The 24,480-nt window shown below is 42.6% G+C and overlaps 1 protein-coding gene across 10 annotated transcripts in view; it reads right to left on the minus strand.

Moving 5' to 3' along the window:
- The window catches only part of EHMT1 (euchromatic histone lysine methyltransferase 1), an 834,115-nt gene that overhangs the window by 389,764 nt on the left and 419,871 nt on the right, over positions 1-24,480 (minus strand). For all 10 annotated transcript variants that reach the window (XM_086921124.1, XM_086921127.1, XM_086921128.1 and 7 more), the window contains 2 exons: positions 21,222-21,365; positions 19,542-19,768 (listed from right to left, as the gene is read on the minus strand). In XM_086921124.1, the coding sequence (XP_086777250.1) occupies positions 19,542-19,768; positions 21,222-21,365 (371 nt within the window). The remainder of the gene's footprint in view (positions 1-19,541; positions 19,769-21,221; positions 21,366-24,480) is intronic.

The raw sequence follows: 24,480 nt of genomic DNA on the forward strand, positions 1-24,480 counted from the left end.
ATAGTATAAAAGTGCTCTTTTGACAGTAGATTTTGACAGGCAGATTTTCTGTAAATATTGTACGGACAAACTGGACATAATAAAAAGCATGCTATAGCGGTTTATAATAAATTGGAGGTTTTTTCCAATTCCTACTGTGTTTAAAACCTGAAAGTATATGAGTTTATTCTCACACAGGCAGTACATTCCTTCCAAGCAATTGTTAGAATGGAGACCAAAAATAAGAAACTACCTCCTACTGGTTATTTAAAGGTAAGGTTGTGTGTTTGCCTCTGAATATGAGGCAGAATATTGAAACTATAAGTATAGATCATGAAATAAAACCACTAGTGGTACTAGTAAATGGAGTACCTACTAAAGATAAAAACAATTGGCAGGAACATGTAAGCACTGATAGGGTTAGGAAAGCTTTGCAATATCTTGCATTAGAAAATGTGTTTTACAAAGAGGTTGATATAGATGAGCAGGTTAACTGTTTTAGAACAGGAAATTTTGAATTGTGCCAGATGAAGTAAGCACATGATGAACCGTTAGGTGTGTAGGCAAAAGAGCTTAGAAGCACGGTGGTTTACAATTTTGTTCCCTACAGGGGAAGGTGGTTATGATGAACGTCCAGTGCCAATCCCTGATTAAGAATACAGATCAAGTAGATTATACTCTGAAAATCATTGCATTAGTCAAAACATTCAATACAATACGTTGTGGGTCATTTTATGATAACAGGGACCCAGTTTAATTAAATCATTGCAAGATAATTAGTGGAAAACGTACTTGGGAAACATGAGGTAGTATAGAGTAACTTAATGAATATCATGTCTTGCCAATGTGGTACAAGTAAATATTGGTTCCGTTGACACCGTCAGCTGAAGCGTATGTTATGCAATCTAGTTGCATGTGGGAGGAAAAAGAAACGAGGATGCTGATTGTATTTCTTAATGATGGAGTATTTATTTTGATGATTGCTTAAATGAATGACACCAGATTTTCCTTGTGCTATCCAGTCTTGTAGAAGATATTTTCCTTACCTCCTTTCTTCTGTTTTCTTCTAGGGTGTCTACATCGCAGAGGAGGGTGTCACCCGGAGGCTCAATGATAAGAAGAAATGAGCAGCAGCAAGAAAAAAGTACTTATTTCAGTACTCATAAGGATAGGTACAGTCACCACACCCAATGGACTGTAAAGCCTCATACTGTTTGTAATTTAGTAAGAACAAAAAAATGGGGAGAGGGACAAAAAAAAGGAAAATAAACGCTATGGGCCATAATTTTTCTGGGACTTTCTTCGTTTCTTGGGTGAAAATTACAGTTTGGTAGATTATAAGGACTTCTGTATAATAGGATACATTTTCTTCAAGCTAGTCATGTTTGAGGCATTAACACCCTCAGGAAGAACAAAACATACAAACTGCTGGGGATATTATTGACAATATTGACCACACTGCCCCATATTTCCGGAATGGCTTTTGCCCTGGGATACTTTAGGTAAACACCAACAACTAAAAAAAAAGAGAAAAATCCCTATATTACATACAACTAGAAATTCCATGGTGTGGTCAATTAGACATCAAGAAGCAGAAACAGGAGATAAACATCGGCCCTCTCCCCAACCTCTCAGCTATCCCGAGCTCAAACCATTATCAACACGACCCACCCCCTTCTAGCCCTTTCCCCAGCACACATACTGCGTCTGCCACAACTCTGAGTTGCGGCAGCTTGTATGCTTACTCCATAGGTGACCACCACGCCTTGCTCCACTCGTCAGGACTTTCTTCAGGGTAGACGCCCCTCTGTCCTTCGTCTGCCGTAGTCATTGCTCTTGGTGTTTTTCAGAAACTGCATCTTCCGGGTTCGCATTTCTGCCTTGGCAAACCATGGCTTCTGGCTCTGACCTACTGTGATTGGTGAGTTCATTTTCTCCTCCTGGCCTCACTCTGGATTCGTCCTCTGAATCCGAGAAAGACAGAAGAAAGTTAGGAGCTGTGCAGAGTATGCTTGGGATAATCTTCATCACTTTCTCAGGAAAGCTAATGCAAACATTGCAGGGATTAATTTCAAGACTCCTGGTGAATTGTGTTCTATTAATCCTGCCAATGTTTGTAGACACTTCAAGCACAGATATAAAGCAATGCTTCATTTTATCTGTAACAAAAAGAATCCACCAGGGGGCGTAGCATAGCAGTCCAGCAAGCCTTAGGCAAGTGCAGACGTATCCCTAAACGTTATCTGCAAAAATCCTGCAGTACTACAAAAATTTCACTCCCCTGCCTCTCATCGCATCTGGTACCTGCTGGGACCTGCTATTTCGGAAAGGAGCGTTGATGATGTGCGAGGATGACGCAGAGAAATCCGGCATCCTATGGTAAACGTGGGCAGCCGAGAGAGGAAATTCGGCGATGGCAATCTGTGATTGTTTTGTCCTGGAAGGTGTTCTGCAAGGAAAAACATTTAGTGACGTATGGCCCATCTCCAGATGGTCTGTGTTAGTTGTGACAGCTGGAGAGTGCCCCCCCCCCCTGGTTTTGTATGTAGTACATTGCTGTCATGTCTGTACAGATCAGGACAGCTTTGCGCTTGGAGCGCTAGAAAAATCGCTAGCAGGTCTAGAAGATTTATGTAAAGTTGCTTTTTCTATAGGCTTCAAATGCCCTGAATTGTATGCATCCGAAGAGGAGCTCCCCAACCAGTGAACGCATCTGATGCGTCTGCTGTTAGCCTTATCTGGGAAACCGGGTCTATGAAGGGCCGCCCTTTTGAAAGTTTTTTTGTATTCCACCACTGCAGAGAGCAATGTGTGCGGCCGTCCACCAATACTAGATCTGATAATAGACCCTAAGCCTGGTTCCATTGATGTGCTAAGCCTTCCTGAGGGGGATGCATGTGAGGTCTTGCGCAAGGAACTATTAGTATGCAAGACGCCATCATCCCTAGTAACTGCATGAATACTCGAGCTGGCAATGAGTGTTGAGGATGAAACTAGAAGAGTAGAGTCTGCATGTTGCGGATTCTATTCGGATTGGGGTAGGCCACAGCTTTTTGTGTATCTATCGTGGCTCCCAGATATGCTTGTGTGTTGGATGGCTGTAGATGGGACTTGGACAGGTTTACTGTGAATCCAAGATCGTGAAGCAACTGCACTGTTTTGTGAGTATGATAGAGACCGCTTTCTTGCAAGCTAGATTTTAAGATTCAGTCATCCAGATATGGGAAGACGTGAATGTGTTGTCTTCGAAGATGAGCTGCGACTACTGCCAAGTACTTGGTGAAAACTGTGGGTGCGGTAGTTACTCCGAATGGGAGCACCTGGAACTGATAGTGCTGGCCTGCTACCACAAACCCGAGGTATGTGCGGTGAGCAGGATGTATTGGGATATGAAAATAGGCGCCCTTTAACTCAAGAGTGGACAGAAAGTCGCCTTATTGAAGGAGTGGGAGCACTTGCTGGAAAGTGACCATGTGAAAGTGGTCAGACTGTATAGATTTAGTTCTCGGAGGTCTAGTATAGGCCTGAGAGAGCTGTCCTTTTTTGGGAATAAAAAGTACAGAATACCCCGGCCCCTTGATGTTTTAATGGGACTGGTTCTATCGCTCCTTTCTCCTACAGAGAGAGAACAACTTTTTTAGAAGGGTAAGATGTTCTTTTGAGATTGTGTGTGATCTTGGAAGAATGTTTGGGGGAGTGTCTGTAAGTTCCTGGCAGTAACCATATTGGATAATTTGTAAAACGCATTTGTCTGAGGTGATGGTGTTCCAGACAGGGAGAAAGTGAAAGAGACTTCCCTCTACAGGAGTGGAATGATCGTGGGTAGCGGAAGGAAGTCACTGTTTGTTATTTGCGGGGAAGTGCATGTGGAGTTGCCTCTGCCTTGTCCCTTACCCTTGTCTCCTCTAAAACCTCCCCTAAAATTGCCTCTTGATGAGGGCGATAGGCTGTTGCCCTTGTAAGAGGAGGAGGGATTTTCTGTGGTAAATTTTTTGAGCCACCCCTGTAAAAGGAGTGCCAAAAGGAACCCCTAATCGCAGGTAACTGTAAAGCCCCCATGGACTTTGTGACCTCAGTGTTCTTCTTCATTTTGTCCAGCGAGGTGTCAACTGCTAGACCAAAGAGGTGTTCCTTATCAAAAGGCTGATTGAGAAAGGAGGCCTGTACTTCAGTTTTGAAACCTGAAATTCTCAACCATGCATGCCTATGTAGCAGTACGCTGGTGTTTACTGTGCATGCTGCTGTGTCTGCTGCTTCTAATGCCCACTTCATGGAGGTATTTGGGATAAGTTTGCCCTCCTGGATAAGATAATTTGCCTTAGATTTGTGATCATCAGGCAGAAATTGCATTACTTTTTTCTAGCTCATCGTAATGAGCCCTAATATATCTGGCTAGCAAAGCCTGAACATTAGCAATGTGCCAGTGATTAGCTGCTTGTAAGGCTACCCTTTTCCCAGAGGCATCAATTAACTTTCACTCCTTATCAGGAGGAGGGGCCTCACCTGTGGTCTAAAAGTTAGCTCTCTTGGGAGAATTAGACTCCACAAGATAGTCTAAGGGCAGCTGACCTTTGATGTAGGCAGGGTCAGTAGGTGCTGGCTTATATTTCTTCTCAACCCTAAGCGTGATGATTCTTGGCCTTACAGAATCTTTAAAAACCTAATACATATGATTAAGCATCCCCTAAGCACTGGTAGTGTATGTGTAGTTTTCTGAGTGGAGCTTAAGGTCTCAAACAAGAAGTCCTCCTCTAAAGCCTCCTTATGTAGTTCCACCCCATAGTAATGAGCAGCCCTATTAAGAAGGTCAATGTACCCTATATTGTCGTCAGGTGGGGATGGCTTAGACGGGTATAAGTCAGGGTCAGCATCTGTGTGTGGATCAGTATCGTAATTCTCCTATGGGTCACTTCTTGTGGCCTATCCTCATCTCCATCCCCATCCCCATCCCCTTCATCCTGCGGGTCAGGTCATAGTGGGGGTGGTGAATTAGTGGGTGTGATGAGTAATTGAGGAGTAGAAGGTGAAGGAGGTGGCACATAAGGTGGTGAAGGGTATGCACCCACATTCCTTTTCTTCAGGGGCATGTGGTGCTCATCCTGTTGACCCAATTTCCTTTTTTCAGGCAATTTGGCAATAATATGTCCAGTGTCTGGGTTATTAACCAGTTTTTTTTGGTTTCGGATCTGAAGATCGAACATCGGACCGAGGCTCTTTTGTCAAAGTTTTTTTATCTTTACTTGCAGTTTATGGCATTGAAAGTTTCAGCCCCGGAACTCTTCAGTAATAAAGATTTAGGCTTCAAAAAAGATGGAACGTGGACCAGGACGTGCTTGGATTTTGGTGCTGAGGATTTCGTCTCGATGTCGTCTTTGGGCCGACTTGAGCCCAAGCTGGAAGGCTTTTCTTATTGTTTCGGCACCAGGCCTGCAGGCGGGGTGTTCAAAACATTTTCATGCTACCGATTTTGGCCCGCAGGCAGCGGAAGGACCAGAGCCTTCTTTGTCTTTGGATGTTGGGGCAAGGGGGTTCTGTACTCGAGGTACGCTGACCCGGTGTAAATTTCTCCTTTTCTTCCATGTCAGAGTCAGCATCTGACACGGAGATTTGTTCCTCTTCCTCTGCTTTTTGAGCATGTGTTTCTTCTCAGTCAGAAACTTTGCTGAAGATGTCCAGTACGGAGCCGCCTTGGTGTTGCATCTCATGACGTAGAGCCAGACAGTTATGGAGCGTCTTCTTTGATTGAAACGATCGACACATGTAGCAGTCTTCCTCGTCGTGTTCCGGGGACAAACAGATTGCACACTTCGTGCAGGTCGATGCACGGAAACTTGGTGCGACACCCAGGCCAGAGCTTGAATTGAGTCGTTCCATCGACTGCATGCAAGCCCGGGGCGGGAAGGCCCAACAGCCCTCCACAAGCTTTCGGATCAAAGATGTATGATTGGAAACGATACGCGGAGAATTGGAAACGTGATTGAGAAACAATACCGTCATGGGTAGTGGATCGCGCTTCAAAGAGAACCCAAGAAATGGTGCCGAACCAGAGCACAGTAATTCACACCTGAGTCTGATGGCACACAAAAAACTAACAATGGAGTCGATGCCCATCAAAAGGAGTTGTCACCTCCCTTGTGACTGGAAAAGACTTCTTCGAACAAAAACAATGTGCAAACATCAGGACCCAACAATAGATGGCGGGCTATGCACAGCATGTGATCTACAGCTCCCATGCCTCGAACCAACAGATTCCTCTGTGTTTATCCTATGCTATCACCATTCAGGAATCTCAAGGATTAAGTTTGGATCCAGCAATAATAAATGTAGGTCACACGGTGTGCAAGAAGGTACGTCTTATGTTGCTTTATCACGGGTTAGGTCATTATCAGGATTGTGCCTTCTAAAGTTTGATGAGAGCAAAGTGAATGCTGACTCATGTATGATAAAATACAACTGTTTGAGAGGGCTGCCTGCACCTCATCTGAGCTTATATCCCATTGTTAAGAACATCCAAGTTATTGAAAGCGAAAAACATATTGCTGAGCTTGTAGATTCAAAGGTTTCAAAACTAAGATGACAATCTACAGAATTCCAAAAAGCTAAAAACTTAAACTAAAAGTCAATAAACTAATAGGTTTTCAATTTCCAACCACTTCTGGAGTTTCATGTTACTCTAATGTAGTAATTAATGTTTTATTCCAACTACAACCGGTGACTGAAAACATTCGACAAAACAAAGAGAAACCTTTAAGTCAAGTTTTCACAACTCTTCAGTTTAGTACACACTGAAAAACACGTGTGTAATTCAACTTCATTTATACGTGAATTTGTTGATCACTATGAATGTAAAACAGGATGCAAAGGAGTTTTTAATGGTAGTGCTAAATGTGTTAGAAAATGAGGGAATTGCAATGATTTACATATTTAACACAAACAATTCATATAACCATGCGTGTGTTAATTGTTGCTATTCAGGCAAACAATTAATTGAATGGAGCAAATTGTGTAGCTTATAGTACCATTGTAAGTCAGTAGCTTTGGAAAAAGTTTTATAAAAGCTGCCCAGAATAACTGCTGTCCAGTTTAAACATCAGAAGTACTGTCTACATTAGTCATGAGACAGTTCAAATAATGTATTTTCATCCTATAAAGATGTCGAGCTGATGGGAGTAAAATCAAAAGTGATATAGCCAACTTTAAAGCTGGTCAGATATCAATTTATAGAAAAACATACACTGCTATTGCCATTATTTTTTATCATGTGCAGTCAATCAACTCTGGCCACTACAAAGTTTACCTTAAAAATTCATGTGGCTGGACTGAATGTGATGACACATGTCTTACAGTAAAGCATAGGCTATCCTGGAAACTTCCAAATTCCTATCTCATATTTCTGGAGCCAAAGTTCTAGAGAGAAACAATGTTTACAAAAGTTGATGTACATAACAGACGAAAAGCATTAAAATTCATGTTCATTGTAGTTATGCGGCCTTACCAAAGATAACTATATAGCGACAGAACTCTTTTTAAAGGTAAAAAATGAAGTTGTCATACAGTAAATTACTTGGTATCAATGTTTATATTAGAAACATATTACATCACTTTAGTAATGATATTCTCTTGTAAATTAGCAAATGCAAATTCCAGTTTCTGCTAGTGATGTCAAGAAACTATTTTAAAATGCTAATTTGATACATATTAAGTATGTGGTTTATTTTTTATAAATGTAAATGATGTCTTTTTTCCCACAGTTCAACGATGGATTGTATTGCAATTAATTATTCAGACTACACACACTGTTCGTATTTGGGCAAATATTTATTTTATCTATTTTATCAGGATATTTACAGTGTAAATGCAATTTGTGAGAACGACAGGAATCTTAAATAAATGAATACATTATACGAGTAACAAATATACCAAAAATAAGTTAATATGTTCTTTTGTATTAAGCTAGCAAGTGACATGTAAATTGTCAGTCTCCTTCCACATCCTGCTTGAAACCATTATCACCCAGAGAAGAGGTGTCAACTGAGAGAGCAGTCGTTCTGTACACTGTACAATTCACATGCAAAAACAAAAGTGTAAGTATATAATGTACTCATTTATCACTGACCTACATATACTACTCATCCAAACACCTCTTACCCAGACAAATGTAATCATTTATATTTGACTTTTCTATTTATACTACTGTATTATACACGCATGAGGAAAGATCTTAAAAGCGAAATTATTCCCTTTAAACTCACCAGTAAGGATACTCATCACCTTGAGAAGGTTGAATATTTTTGTGTTTCATACACAAAACACGAAAATACTGGACTATACCACTATGCAGAAGGATGGGCCTCAATGACTGCATTACAGCTTTGAGAATATGATTTACAGATACAAGTGGACCAGTTGTCTTTTTAATTGGTACATTTCCCACCGCCATATGGTATTTGAGGACCAAGAAAATTAATGTGGAAGAAAGGTCTTAATGGAAATTTGAATTTTTTTAAACTGTTTATACTTTTGTCAAAAGGGCTGTTATGTGTTTTTTATAATTTTTTAACTTACAGTATTTTTATATTTACACATTTATGTGGTGTTTTATACTGTTACCTTTTATGAACCGAAATAAAGGAAATTAATGAGAAGAGGGGTCATTGACAACACAATGTCTGTGTATATCCTTCCAGATATGTAAAATATACTGTGGACCTTTCTTAAAAGATACAAACTGCCTATCTCCATTCTTCTATGTACATTCATGATCGAACAGTTTTCAACAGAAATGCAAATTACTAACTAAACTGAATTGCATACAATCATTACAACATGTAGAGGTTTTATAGAGGCTGTAACTAGTTTTACATACTCTACTATAAACATTCATTAGTATACTGCAGAATAGTACCCTTTTAGAGCTCTTGTTGTGAATGATCAACAAATACATATTATTAGATATGTTTAAAAAAACCTACAAATTCCCTTAATCAAAGGTCACTTTGGGGAGAAATGTCAGCAGAGAAGCAAGTCTCTGCTGATACCCGACTAACTATGGTTATTACCCGGGGTATGTATCTCAACGAAAAAGTCCTCTCTGTCTATACACATAGTACTACAGTCCTGTCCCCTTTTGAGAACACCTGAAGAAGAGATCAGTGTATGTATAGCCATTCACAAGGGAGCGGTCTTACTAGAGAACCATGCCTGAATCCTTCTCTTTAGCACTAGTGCCAGATGATAACTAAACACTTTTGAGTAACTCTCCTCTAGCAAACATACTGGGTGCATTGAACGCATATGGCGGCACATTCCAGTAGTGGCAAAAGAATATTGTGTGTGCGTGCCATGTGAGACTTTTTCAGCTTCTTTCCAAATTGTAAAGAAGTGCCAATAACAAAGAGTCCTTGGTGGTCTATGGAGACTCAAATGAATTGGATGGTTTGGCTCTTAATGTGTAACAGTAGAAGACAACATGATTTAGGACAGTTATTCCCCCCAGGGAAAAATTTAATATTCTGTAAACAATGAAATGAGATACTGAAATTAGCAGTAGATGTCAATATACCCAAAATATTTTCCCATTTGAGGCAAGTAGAATCTATAAAACCAACAATAGCGTCATTAAAATGAACAAATGTCTTGTATAGTGTCTATGCTTCCGCAGACCTCTCACAAAATGCTAGCTGGATTGTTAAAAAGTTTGCAATATTGTGTACTGTACTTCCTTTATGCCCATTTCATATAAACAGTAAGATCAGGCTTACTTTAGTGTATCTATTACATAGTATTAAAAACTCCATTACCAAAGTACGGTCTTGCGAGCGGTGTGCAAGAGTTTAACAGGAAGCTCTACCCCCTTGGACTGCACACGGGGGATTGTGTACCGACTCTTATGAGCCTCTCGCAAGAGCAATCTATTATAATGAAATGGAAATAAAAATAATAAAGATAGATCTATCACATCCTTCTTCATCATTTGTATTAAATACACATGCAACTGATGAATAACCTCTAAATAAAACTATAAAAAAGGCAATTAATAAGTATACAATCCCAAAAGTAACTTGAGAGAGGCTCACAAGCGTCCCATGAGAGTAGACACATACCAAGGAAAAACAATTTGATTGGTTAACAATATTGCTATGAATTATTGAAGATAGTGGTTAGCCTTCTTTGCTCATTTAGAAGCAGCTCTTCGATGTGGAAACCTCTAAAACTACAGAGGAGGATCTTCTCTTCTAATTGTGCAGAACTTTGTTGGGAGGAAAACATGCCATTATCTTATAGTGATGAACAAACAAGCTGTGCCAACTGCATCTCCTAAGCCACAAAAGGAATCTACTGTGTGGCAATTCTTTGAGATAGCGCCTGAGGGAAGAAAGTATCTGCTAAGCATGTGAAGTGCAAACTGTGCCAAAAGGAATTCAGCAGAGGTGCAGTATAGTATATAAACAACAGGGATGTTGTAGCACTTAAGGGTAAAGCATCCCCAACATCTTTCTCGAGCTTAGGTGCAAGGGAGCGCAGGTACCTTATGTGCCTCTACATCTGTTCAAGCACGCCACAAGCACCATATCAGGTTGTGGCAAGTCGGGCTACAAACAACCCAGCATTCTTGAATAAAGCACTTTTCTGTTGTCTTTGCAAGACAATCATTTTCTCTTCGCATGAGAATGCAGAAGCCCGGGACAAGATAGTACAAAAGCACCAATAGCCTCCATGGCATTAGGTTCTTTTTTTTACCCATACTCCATATACAAGTTTAGAAACCCTTATTTCTCTGAAGTCTCCTCACTTGTTTTCTACAAATTAAAATCAAAAACATTCATAAACACACACACAAAAAATCAACTTGAACACCAAAAAAAGGGTCTTTGAAAACCATTGAATGTGGTAAAGATCAGAATTAAAATGTTATATTTATGTTTGGTTCATTGGCATCTCAAGCTCCTGCAAGACTTACACAAGATTTTTCGGGGTTTTTTTTTAGATAGAAGGGAAACTTAGAATAGACAAATGGTGGATAATTAACATTAAGGGTAGCTCTGAAATTAACTTGTTCCGTTTTGTAAAAATAAAAGTGAAACTATGTCTTTTTTAAGTTTTTCACATCTCTTTTTTATTTTAAAACCAAATAGAGCTAAAATAATACTCGGAAAAAAAATGTAAAAAATTGAACAACATTTCCATTGAAAGACACAGGAGAAAAAACGTGGAAAAAATTATTTAAAGAAACCTTTTGCTTTGGGGGGCACGTGTACGAGCTTATTCTGTACAGCTATACTGGTCTCAGCAGCAAAAAATTATCTACTTACACAAGCAGGAGAAAAGAGCTTTATTTAAGTTTGCAGGATTATCTGCCTGAGCAGAAAGTGCCTCTGCAAGTATAGTGTCACCAGGGTGAAAAGACTTTGAAGCTCCTGAGGACCTGTCCATTTCTATAGCACAAGCTAGCATTTGTGGATGCATTCATTTTAAATATCTCCACATTCCAGTAGTGCTTATGCTATGTGGTTGCTTAGTCCCTCAGCTAAAGTTATACAAAGTTTGCAGGATGCAAACTTAGCAAACACTTTCTTCCATCCTGGTCTCATTTCAAAGAACTGCCAAACAATACATTCTTTGTCTGCTCATCTGAGTCAGAGGAAGACATTGTATGGGTCTTACAGTACATTTCCTATTAGGAACAGAAGAACTAAGCACGATCTGCCCACAGCAAAAAAAGACACAAAGGAAGCTGAAAGGATGGATTCTTCCATTTGCAAGTGATGACATTGAACCAATAATAATGCCTTCCTTGGAGTGTGTTTACTCTCACAGACCTCTCGTGAGTAGCTCACAAGGATTGTAAAAAAAAAAAAATCTTGATTTATATATTAAATGATACAATATCAATTCTTTTAAGTTTACCAACATCTCAGTGTCATACTTTCTTAAGAATTACAAGAAAACACTATCAACAAAATTTCAACTACAGGATCTCTCAGGTGGTTCGTGAGAGCCGAACAGGAAGTACAGTCCCCTCAGACTCCAAGCATGGGACTGTGTGTTTGACTCTCGCAGGAGTCATTCATTTGTATAAAAAAAATGCATTAAAATAAGTAAAATGACACCCTAATTATATCAAAGTATTAAACACTAAGCCAACACAAGAAAAACAACTCTATAAAACACTTTGGAATGAAATTTTAGGACTCCACGATCTCGTGAGAGGCTCAAGAGATTATCACGAGGGTGATATCACAATCACAAAAACACATTTAAATGGTCAATACCAGAGTTGCAAAGCCCTCCAGCCATATTGGCGTAAGGGAGCCAATTGCCTGGAGACAGTCTTATCTTGTCATCTCTCCCCGAGCCTAAAGTACAAGTTACTTACCTTCAGTAATGGTGTATCTGGTAGAGACCATTCTAGCCGCAGGTTCCTTAACGTAGAATTATCCCTAGGCGTGAGACTGGATCGCGAAAATCTTCTGCCCAGCATTCCATGGCGCCAGGGGGACGGCATCACGTTGTCCGCGTACGTGACGTCAGCGAGGTCACATAAGTCCCACCCCGGAACTTTTCCGCACCATAACGCGGAGCCGTCAGTCAAAACTGTGACAGTATGGGAACAGTATAGGAACAGTGTGCGAAAGAGCAGAAACATAGACAAGGAATGATGAGGAACGACACCATAAGGGGCAGTGCTAGACACTGCATCACCTAAGGGCAGGGAAAAGAATAAAGAACAGAGCACCGCCCTGATCAGCAACCCTGCCAGTACAGAAATGGCACCCCCCTGAGGACAAGAACATATGAAAAAATGTCATGATAGCGTGGAGCAGGACCACAACCCCAATCAATAACAATGAAGGGGAACCAGTCCGGGACAAACCAGGTACGACACACCCCAGAACAGCCCCAGCACAGATTGTGACAGCCCCCATAAGGAACAAGGTCAGAGGCCTGGCCAAAAGACCCCAACCCAGAGGGCAGCAGAGAAGCATAGGGGCCAGAACCCCTGGCACTGAAAGGGGGAAGAGGGAAATGAGGGAGGGTGAAGGTAGCCCCAACCTGGAGCAACCAGAGCGTAAGGGCACAAAAGCACCCATAAACGTATGCTCCAATGACCAAAAGGGAGGAATCAGACAACATTCTGCCAAAAAAGAGCAAAAGAATGCACTCACAGAAGACAAAGCCACCTACAGGGAGGTGAGTGCAGAAGACCAAGCCAAAGGTCCTCGCAGAAAGGGGAGGAAGGGTCGGTCGTGAAGGAATCTGCAGCTAGAATCGTCTCTACCAGATACACCATTACCGAAGGTAAATAACTTGTACCATATCTGATAGACAATATTAGCAGCAGATTCCTTAACGTAGAATAGATACCCTAGCCATACCCAAGGGGAGGAGGGTCTACAAGAGGACCCCACCAACCTGGACACACTAGAGAGTCCACAGGGGATGAGGCCAACGGACAGGGAAAGAATCCTGTCACTCAGGCAAGGGGAACCCCTGCATCCAAAAGACCCCCAACCCTAGAGGGGATGCTGAAAGACAAGAAGAGAGGCAGCCCGCCGTCAATAAGCAGGAGAAACGAGAGCCAGACGCCAGCCGAAGACAGAGACAGGAAGACCAAGAAGGCCCCGGTCCCCCCCCCCCCCCCCCCCCCCAAAGGAGAAGTCCACACACACGGCCGAATCACTAAGAAGTGGAAACAGGCAGAGCTACGACGCCAGACAGCAAGCCAGGCCAGGCCAACAACGCAGCTACCCTGGAGAAGGACAGACTGGGGCGCAGCGTGAGCCATTCCAAAACCCTCAGCAAGAGGAACGCACCAGCGACATACCGTGACGCCACGGAGAGCAGAGGCACGAAGGTGACCACACCTCCCCAGCACATGACAGAGCTATATAATAGCTACCAGAACCCCACATAGGGCATGTGACATCCGAGGAATGAGAACCCTCTTAGGAAAGACTTTCCGCAGTAGAGGAGAAAACAGAAAGGACCTGCGGAGAACCCTAAGACGGTTTGCCCATCAGCCAAGAAGAACAACAGAAGGCCTAATCTCAGGGCCAACAAGGCTCAGCAAAAGGCACAAAATCACCAAGCCCCTCCCAAAAAAAGGCCGGCCAACAGCACCATAGCTCTAAACAAGGGACTTGAATTCACAGTATCATACAGAACACACAGAGGGCGACCCGCCCCAACATGAGAACACCAGATCAACTCCCAGGTCACTGAGGGGGGGGGGAGGAGGAGGGGGGGTAAGGAGGATGAGGAGTGGGAGGCCGAGGTCCCGCTAAGAACCTCTGAACATCCGAGTCCACAGGGGCATGGAACAAAGAGCGCCAACGAAAAAAAGGTTCTCTGTGAACACACTGTCTCGAAGCCAGCCATGCAGATGGTGTGCGACTGAAGAAGCCATGGCACGACCAGGCACCTCCGAGATGTCCAGAGCGGAGCGAAGAATAAACGCCGCCAGCTCCCGGCCATCAAACACATGGTACCGCAGATCAACGCAGGCACCCTCCTGAGAAGCGGCAGACATAAGGGACTCTGCAGAGTTCCACAAGGAAGAAGTGACCCTAGCCAAAACACACAGGGTGTTAAGGCCCCTCAGAGCCGCACTGGTGGAGGCGAACATATTGCGTCCCCAAGAGTCAAGCCAACGGGCCTCCAGCGACGGGGGAGACAACAATGGCGGCAAAGAGGGGAAGGCATTCTGCAAAAGAGAGCCCCTGCTAGAAGGGTGGAGAGGATGACACACAGGATCATGCGGCGCCGGATGGTGGTGGTACAGAAGTTGTTAGGGCACCAGGTCCCCCAGGGCGGCCCCAAGCCCCCAGAAGAGAAGAATGGAGAGAACCCTCGAAGGGAAGCAGCAGCTCTCTACCACCAGAACCCTGATGGACGACCTCCAAAAGATGATCCGCTAGGAAATGGGCAGCTGGATCACTCATGCGCAAAATTCCCACAGCAGTGGAAACAGCGCGCACAAAGGCTGCACCCGCCTTCGAAGGACCCTGCGGAGGAGAAAGCAGCTCCTCAGTAGGCGATGGCTGCAAGCGAAGGCGGCCGTCCCCCAAGCCAACCGGAGGAAGGAAAGGCCAGGACCGGAAAGGAGGAAGAGGGACCGAGGAGTGAGGGACCGGCGGCGCCTCCGGCGAAGACTGCGGTCACGGTGACAGGGAGGAGTCGTCCTCAGACGACGTCAAGGGAAAAAGCCACGATGCGGCGGCCCATCTCCAGCGAGGATGAAACCAGCAAGCGCCGAACCTCAGGAGAAGAGGAGGTGTCAGAACACGAGTCAGCGAACCGACGTCGGCCTGGCGCCGTTGAGTCCTCAATCTGAGGCAGGACATCGTCGTCCGATGCCAGGGGAGACGCCGGGACGACCTCCGCCACAGCGCACGAGAACGGGGCGGGCCGGAGCCGACCCGACCTCAAACGAGGCAGCCGCCTGTGTGGAGGGACAAGAGGGACCTGTGTAGGGACGAGAGGGACCCGGAGAGGGACGAGAGGTCCCCCGCCAGTCTTGGCCCGTGACAGGGCGAGAAGGGCCCTCCGCCAGCCCCTGGGGCGCGGCCAGCGCCTAAGCAGCGTCACCTCTGCCTTGGACGAGGCCACCGCCTGTCCCGAGGGCAGAGGGGGGCTTGCGGTGTGACCCGAGCCCCGCCAACCTCCCGCGACACCAAAGGGACTCCCGCAGGAGTTTGCGGCGAAGCAGAGGCGCTGTGGTCCATCCGAAGGAGGGACCCCCGAAGGGCCGCACCCCAACGGCACCACATCCTCCAAACCTGGATCCGAGCCAGTTGGCGCCGGAGCCACTGGCGACTCATGGAGGGCCCCGCATACGGCAAGGGATCTGCAGACATCCCAGGAGGGAAAGGAAGAGAAGGAGATGCCAGCAAAGCCTGCAAGGCTGCCGCATACGTCTCCATCTGGGCTCTAGACGCCCCCACACCGGGAAACGGCAGATAGGGGGACAACACGCTGGGCGCCCGCGCCCCCAACAGGCCGGAGCCAGCCCTCGGGGACAAACTGCAACACTTACCGACAGGTGAGCGACGCTCTTGCGGCCTGGGGTAAGGCCGATGTCAAAGACGGAAACAACTATTCCTGAAACCCTCCGCAGGGGCCGGATGTGGTGACGACGCCGACATCGACATGTGGGGTGAAAGAAGTTTCATCCGGTGCTCCCGCTGGGACTTCGGATTCATCTGCTGGCACACCTCACAATGAGGGGAGTCGTGGTGTTCCCCCAAACGCCACATGCAGATGGGTTGAGGATCCCTTGCCGACATCTGTCGTGCACAAGACGAGCAAGTTTTAATGTCCGAAGGCATTCGCACACTGGTCCCACACACATGCGAACGGGAAAGGCCCAAAACAGGCCAGGAGCACGTTCCGGATCTGCATTGCACGCAGAAAAGGAAAGAACCAACATAAGCGTGCCGGGGTGGGACTTATATGACCTCACTGACGTCCCGTAGGTGGACAACGTCAAGGCGGAGTCGCGTGATGCTGTCCCCTCGGCACGCAGGGATGCTAGGCAGAAGATTTTCTGGATCCAGTCTCAAGCCTGGGTATATTTCTACGTTAAGGAATCTGCGGCTAGTAGTCTCAATCAGTTCTATTTTTATTACATAGTACTGATGGGATTGGGATGAATCACTATAAACAGCACCTCCAGTTTCTTGGTCTCTCTCTGGCCAAAAGGGACATTACCCAATATTGGAAGGGGACCAAGCAGTCATCACTTGGGGTGTGGAAGCGAAGCTTGGACAGATGTATGGGATTGGAAATAGCAGTTTTCAAGGCGAGAGGCTGCCCGCAGAAACACAAAAAGATCTGGGCCCTCTTGGCAACATACAGGGGCATCGACCTACCCTCTACACACCCAATGGACCCATCCTTGACGGGCAGCATAAACACCAGCTGTTGACCCCTTTTTTGGTACTGATCTTGGCCGCATGCAAGTCTGAATGTAATTCCAGTGAGGTTAGGGAGCATAATGTACTACCTGTGTTAGGGTTCTAGTTTGCTTGTGTATTTCCTTTGCAGGCACTTTTTTTTCACGCATACTATATCAGATTTATAATTGCGTCTATGTTAGCGGCCTGGCCGCTTGTACTGCTAAAATTCAATCAAATCTTTTCAAATAAATGGTGTATACAAACAGTATACATTATTGAAATAAGTGATCACTCTTTCTGAATTACAATGAACTCTAATACATGCAAATAGCCCTTGAACAGTCTTGCGTTAAATTATTATTGAACTTGTTAAGACAATCTCTCAATGTGACAGCAACTGAGGAGATGGGCAACCTCAACAGAAATATTGTCTTATTACACTCAAACATCATTTACTACAAAGATTTTGCAAACAGTGCACACTCTCCGGTTATGTTACAATACAAAGCCAGTCCCTTTAAAATGATGAGTGCAGACAGGATACACTCTTCAGTCATCCTACCATGTATAGATACATTGAGGGTAAAAAAACGTATTTACTTTAAAAAAAACCTTATAACTTTATGATAAAAAGAAAGGTTAAAGTAATGTTTTAGTTAGGTATGATTATAAAACATGTAAAAAACTAAAATTAAAGTAACATAATAGTTAGATAAATATGTTAGCGATAACATTAATGTTTGGACCTTAAAAAAACAATGAAATACAGCAGTTAGAGTTAGCAGAGCTAACTATAACTTGCATGTATGTCATGCACTGCTTATGACCTCACATATTACATCACTAGACATGTTCTCAGATACACTGATGACATCTCAAATGACATCATTGATCACATCACTAAAGTCATCTAAGCTTCCTTTGTATGCATTGCTATTTAAATTAGTATAGCATTTGAGGCCTGAAAGCAAGTACAAATAGCTCAAAATAATATAAAGCATCACTAATGCAATCACGGATACTGCTCCCTTATGTGTAGCAAGCATGAGTTATGAGTAACACTGACCCTATACCATACACTTCACGGTTAGCGTAGATCACACTACCAATCACAACAGATATACAGGGATCCCCTCATTGCACACAGTCTTCAATATGTAAACAACTGTTCAGAGAAAACCAAGCTACTCAACGTCGGTTCTAAAATGAATGTCCTATTTTAATCTGCATCAAAACTCACAGTCACTGAACCTACACTGAGAAATCAAGTGGATATGAGTAGAAAAGTTGGTACTGTTAGCAAAGTTTACTCTATGGAGACAGATTACCCTGTACCACATGGTTCGCAGACAGTAAAACTCTTACGAGAAATACAGCAAGGAGAGACTATGAATTTAAAATAACCAAGCTCTGAAGGTGCTAAGTATCATACTACCTGCAGCCTTCATACTGTGGTGAAAACTACAAATAGCCCATCTTCCGAAGCAAAAGAAGCACATGTATATAGGTTAGTACTTGTTGTTTTTCATGTTATGTAGAAATTGCCACGCTGAGATGATTCTAAAAACTCAAGGCTGCTTACAATACTTAGTATTTACTATGCAGAATCTTTGCCATTCTGGAAACATTTCCTGCAGTACTGAAAAACTTGCATGGAATATAATGAACATAAGTCGTCAACTGTCACCTGAATAGAGTCACTTTTTAAAACAAAGATTTAAAACGTGTTCAATACCTCTGCACAACTATGATGCATAAGGAGCACATGTGTTTTCTAAACAGTAACACCCAATAGCTGGACACAATCTGTATAATAATAGGTACAAAAGGAATATGGTTGCCACCCGCAACTATGTAAACCATAAAACAAACACATTTCAACTGATTTAATTTCACAGGTCATGAGTGATGTAAGATGTGAGGTCATAATCAGTGCATGGCGGGGGAGGAATTATAGTAAGCTCTGCTTACTATAACTGGTTTATTTTTGTTCAAAACGGTAATGCAGTCACTGACATTGACCTAACTATAAGGTCATTTATTTTATTTCAAACATTAACCAGCTGCATACAAGAAGATATTAATAAAGGTCATACACAAAGGAAGGAAGGGCTAGTGTGTGTGTATGCTACCACATTTTTCTGAATATAGCCACTATGTTGGAGATCGCATAGCATGTGCAGCTAAAATAGTGGCATCCAGCAAAATGTAAATGTTACAGTTTCGTGTATTTCCACAGCGTCCCTTGCACATTGGGGGTCAAAACAGATCACGAGACAGAGGAGGATCACACTTGCATCCATATCAGGAGAGTGTGTCAGACTTTTATTCCTTAACAAAAGTCAATATGAGGCATGGAAAAACATTCATATACAAGTGAGGCCCACTCACTGGAAAATCTTCCAATACTGGGCATTTGTGGCAGCTAGATAACATACATGGGTAATGCAGACCTGTACTGTTCCTGCAAGATTTCCCTACCAAAACCCCCAGATCAATGCTCAACACATGGCAATAACAGAAACCAGAGAGCTATATATGTTTGAAAATAGGCAAATCAGACAGAGCCTGAAGGGGTTTCTGTAAATACCCTACAACTCGAGAATAAGTGACAAAATGCTAGAGCTCTACTTCAAATCATGGAGATAAAGTTCGTCTACTTACATTTCTGTTGTTGTGTCTGCCCTTCCCTCAGAGGCAACTGATTTTTCCTGCTCACAGTGGACCGAGACAGATGAGGTGGTATCTGCTCTTGCTATTGTCACCTCCTTGGCCTTTTGAACTTCTTCCCCACAGTGTGGACAGTAACTTGTGTTATTAACAATGGACGCACACGTCTTATGGAAACGATGAGAGATGCCACCTTCAGGAAGGCACTCCATAAAGGTGCCCTATATCATCCAAATGGGGTAAAAGAATAGGCAATCAGTACTGAAAGTCATTTAACAAGACAACTAGTTGGTATTTACTTGCAATTATAAGCCACACAAAGAGCTAAGGGTGCTAGTACACAAAGTGCATGGGTTTAGTGAGAAAGTACAGCACAAAGGTATATTTATATATATATATATATATATATATATATATATATATATAATATGTGGTATTTTTATACGTGTGGGAATGATACTTTCTGACTTTCTGGCATACTTATATGTGCTGTATTTTTGTAATGTATCAAAATGGTTCATTGAATGTGTATCCGGAGCAAACAAATTATACAATTAATTGCAGCATTTCAGATAGATATTTAGCTTGAGTGAAAGGATTTTGTACATCACCTGCAATACGAAGATATGATCAGATCTGTATTAAAACCTCTATCAGTAAGTGTCTATCTAGTTCTAAGTAAAACACCAAACAAAGGCGCCATCCTCCTTTCCTAGGAAGCACGTCTCAGATTATTAATGGAAATGAAAAGTCATTAAAAATAGCATAACGGTTCATTTTAACAACAAACAAAATAACACCCACCAAGACAACAAATTAATGAATTAGTCTTGACTTCTATATGCGGTAAGTCAAATATTTTTGTTAAATGGAGAATGCATATCCTCCTGTCATAGAAACAACTGATGTTGGAGCATTAGCAAGAATCGGTGCTTCCCTTTGCTTTTAATCATTGAAATACGTAGCACAGTTGTTATCAAATGAAGTCATATGCACATGGTGGTGTGCAAACAGCCCAAATAGTCACAAGTAGCTGCACGTATGGTCCAGGTTTTTCTGAATTCAATACAATTCACAATTCTCCTAAGGTCAGTGGGACTAGTCATGTCAAATGACTGGCCTTGCAGAAGGTAAAGAGTGGTAACAAACAGAGGTGGATTTGAAGAAATAAGGGAAAGATGATTTTGGCTCCATATAAGAAAGCGATTTTATGACATTAGTAAAAGTAAGAATGTAGTCAGTATGGGTTTGCAGATTTTCCAATTAAGTCCCAATGGCTGGAAGCTTGATTATAAGTTAGTTTTAGCAATACATACATCAAAGAACTGACCACACAAGAACAACGGCACGGCATGCAGAATATATAAAATGAGTTTAACATAATACTGTATAAAGCTCCAGGATGTAATTACTCGTTTTAACATACAACAACAACTATAGTTTATAATAATTTGTCTTGGGCCTATGAGGATGAAAGATGACTTGAGTAAAGGACGATGCTTGCACATGCTATGAGATAATGGGGCTCTGAATGAGATAAAGTGTACAGTGTTCAGAACGGAGTTGAAATGAGCAGTAAGCGTACCAACTAAACAGCCTAGTACACTTGATAAACCCCAATAAAGTAATTGTATATGGATCTGCCGCATATCTAAAGGACAAATAGCTACTCACCGCCATACAGAAGTAGCCACAGCCAGGGCAACACTGATGCTTCACCATTCGCCCTCGATGCGTCTCGCACAATACTAACTGATGTACCTTGTTGGATGGGCGCATGAGCTCATACTTTATCACACTGTTTGTGCACTTACTCAGCTAAAAGAAGAAGACAAAGAATCTGAGTCAAGTAAATTACAGTTTTTGTTTTCAATAACAACCTGGCAAAACTCCCTGTTTCAGGGATTCATGAGTTGCATTCAATAGCATAGGGTGTATCCCTGAATTAAAAGTAACTGGCATGCAAATCTAATACTTCTATGTCTGGATCTGAATTGTATTCATAACTCGGACTACCTCTGTAAACAATATTACAAAGTAAAATAAGATCTACCAAAAAGAGTGTTTTCTTTTTATCATACCCATATAACAACCAATATGAACTGAATTAACCTTTTTTTCTCTTCAAAATAAACCAAGTTAGAAAGTGGCCATCCCATACAAGACATGGAAGGGCTTAACCAACCATTTCTCAAGTAATTGGAAAGAGAAAGGGAAAAGGAAGCAGAGTCAGATAGGTAGCTACTTTCAAAAATTGAAATGGGGCACTGCTGCTTTAAGTGAGACAGTAGGTTCACACTTACATAACGGACATTTCGGCAGTTGAACACTTGTTAATCGTGTACAAGGATCCTACTCCTTCCCCAAATATTTCATCAGAACACTGAGTTCACTAGAGACAACAAAGAATTAACATTTCCCATCATGGAATATTCACTGGTCTCAAAGCGTTTTTGAATATATTTATATTTTACACAGTGGCAGCTGCCACTTTGTAGTTATTGTTAGGACAGATTTTCCATAGCAAGATCGTTTTTGCTTTGCGAATAACTTTAGTGCTGCTTGACGAATCTTGGAAAAACTTTTTTTTTTTTAATTTAATCACCACGGCTTTGTCCTTGAAGGTATCAGGGTGATCTGTCAAGTGGGGGCATAGAAAAAGGGTTCGGCTCAAAATGCAATTTTATCCATGCAATTTCCATAGGCAATTAGCCCTTCTTCACATGCCATCTTGGGGCCGATTGAGAACTGTCCCGGGGAAACCATCCCCCAGAAAAGAGTAAACATTAGGCAACCGCCTGCCCTATCTGAGGTGGATGTATAACAATACAACGCCTGGTAAGTATTAAAAGGTAAGTGAAACCAATATATATATTTTTTCTTTGGGGGGGGGGGGAGGCAAACCTTCCAATACACCCCCCTTTTACCCACGTTACTTCTAACCTTCCTTTTACCACTACTCACCCCTAAACCCTAGATTTTATCCATACCACCCTTCACCACTACTGAGCTGTAGGTGTCATAAGTGAGACCAGGCCACCCAACAAATAAATTGAAAAACGCAACGAGAAGTCGGCGAAAAGAATAATAAATGAGCGGCAGGGGATGCTCATTTTAGTGTTCACTTCTCATGGCAAGGAGCATCCCATAATGTCCTTATTGGGCTAATTCGCATATTTTATTTTTGCTTTGTGGTGAACCCAATTTGGGCAGGGGTATCACGAACATGTCTTCGGAGTGGAGCGGGGGTGGAGGGGGGCTGCAGGGAGAGCCCCCCCTAGAATTAATTTACTGAAATTAACCATAAGTTTTCTGCAGTCTCAAGAACGTAACCCAAAGAAAGGTTTATATTGTTTTCTAGCATTCCTAAAGTTGAGTATTTGGCTCTTCAGATTAGGAGTGCAGGAACCCTTTGTGGTTAGTTTTATGTCTTTATTATTTGTAATAGCAGAATAATGCAATACATGTGGACCCAGAAAGGATTTATGTGGAATAAACTGTTAATTTGAAAAAATATGCTTTATTTAAAGGTTTATTGATGCATATCGTTGTACTGGTTATTAATAATGAATGCCTTTGAATATGGTTAGTGTTTCAACTGTTTTTATTATGGAAGCTAACCGGAGTGACTCCCTTTCAAAGCCAAAATACTTACCTTGTGTATTGATGCGCTCACTCCTTGGCAAAGTGAATAGGGCGGTTGGCTGCGACCAGGCCATGTGTCAAACCAATGCACAAATGGCCGCAGACACATTTGAGATGTCAGTTATGTCATCAATGATGCCACTGAACAAGTCATAGTATTATAATATGTGAGGTCACAAGCAATGGGAGGAAGGAGTGCAAGTTATAGTTAGCTCAGATAACTAACTGGGGAATTTCAGTGCTTTTGGAGTTTAAAATGGCATATTTTAAGTGACATATGTTGATAAATGGATATCCAGGCAAAGTTATGAAAATAACCAAATGTAGATTTATTCAATGACAGCACAGTACGTCTGCTTAGGAGAAAACCTCAGGTAGTCTGTTCGTTGGAACATGGAATTCCATGCTCCATAGCAAGAGGTTGCAGTACAGCATTTGAAAGAAAGCAATACAAGAATTAAAGAAACATGAGGATGAGAATATAACACATCTCACCCTTGTAAGATAAACATTCACATGTAAAAAGAAAATAAAATACAAATAAAAAATATAGTTTGAAAACTTAACAGCTGAGTTGGTGGTAAGCTCCAGGCAATAACCATGGTGGATATTTCCTAACACCCATTTGTCTGTTTTAGATTGCTAAATGGGGAGGAATTGTAGAAGACGTCCCCCGACAGGTGTTAGATTATCAGAGGGAAGGGCAGGTAAGTCACTGCTTCTTAGAGGAAGGGGAGTTACGTGGTGTGGAACCCTTTCCTCTATCTTTGCAGTTGTTGCCTCTATATCTTCCTCTAAAGAAACCTCTTGTGTAGGAAGGTTGATTGTAGCCTTTATAGGAGGAAACACTGGTGTCTGATGATGTGGTCGTAGACCCTCCCCCCTTTGATAAAAGCTGCGACGAAAGGAGTAGTTTCTGTCCTGTAGTTCTGTAGTAGGGGTATCCCTGTTATAGTCATAATCTAGTGAATAGTCCCGCCCATGTGCGTGGACCCCTGAGCAATCAAAAATAATCTCTTAAATTGTCAAAAATTACAGAACTGCAAAGACACTTAACCCCTTCCATGCTGATGACGGCCCCCATCCGTCATGCATTACAGTGCTCGTGTGCTGATGACGGCTGGGGGCCGTCATAAAGCCATTGATTCTTTAAAAGCCTAGCACACGAGGAAAATCGGCCCAGCATGGAAGGGGTTAAGAGAGAATTTAAAGACAGATAATCTAGCCTATATACACAGGCTACACTGTCCGATACTTCAACTAGAAATTCCACCAAAATAACCACACA

This window comes from Lissotriton vulgaris, chromosome 5 (assembly GCF_964263255.1).
Source record: "Lissotriton vulgaris chromosome 5, aLisVul1.2, whole genome shotgun sequence".
NCBI lineage: Eukaryota > Metazoa > Chordata > Amphibia > Caudata > Salamandridae > Lissotriton > Lissotriton vulgaris.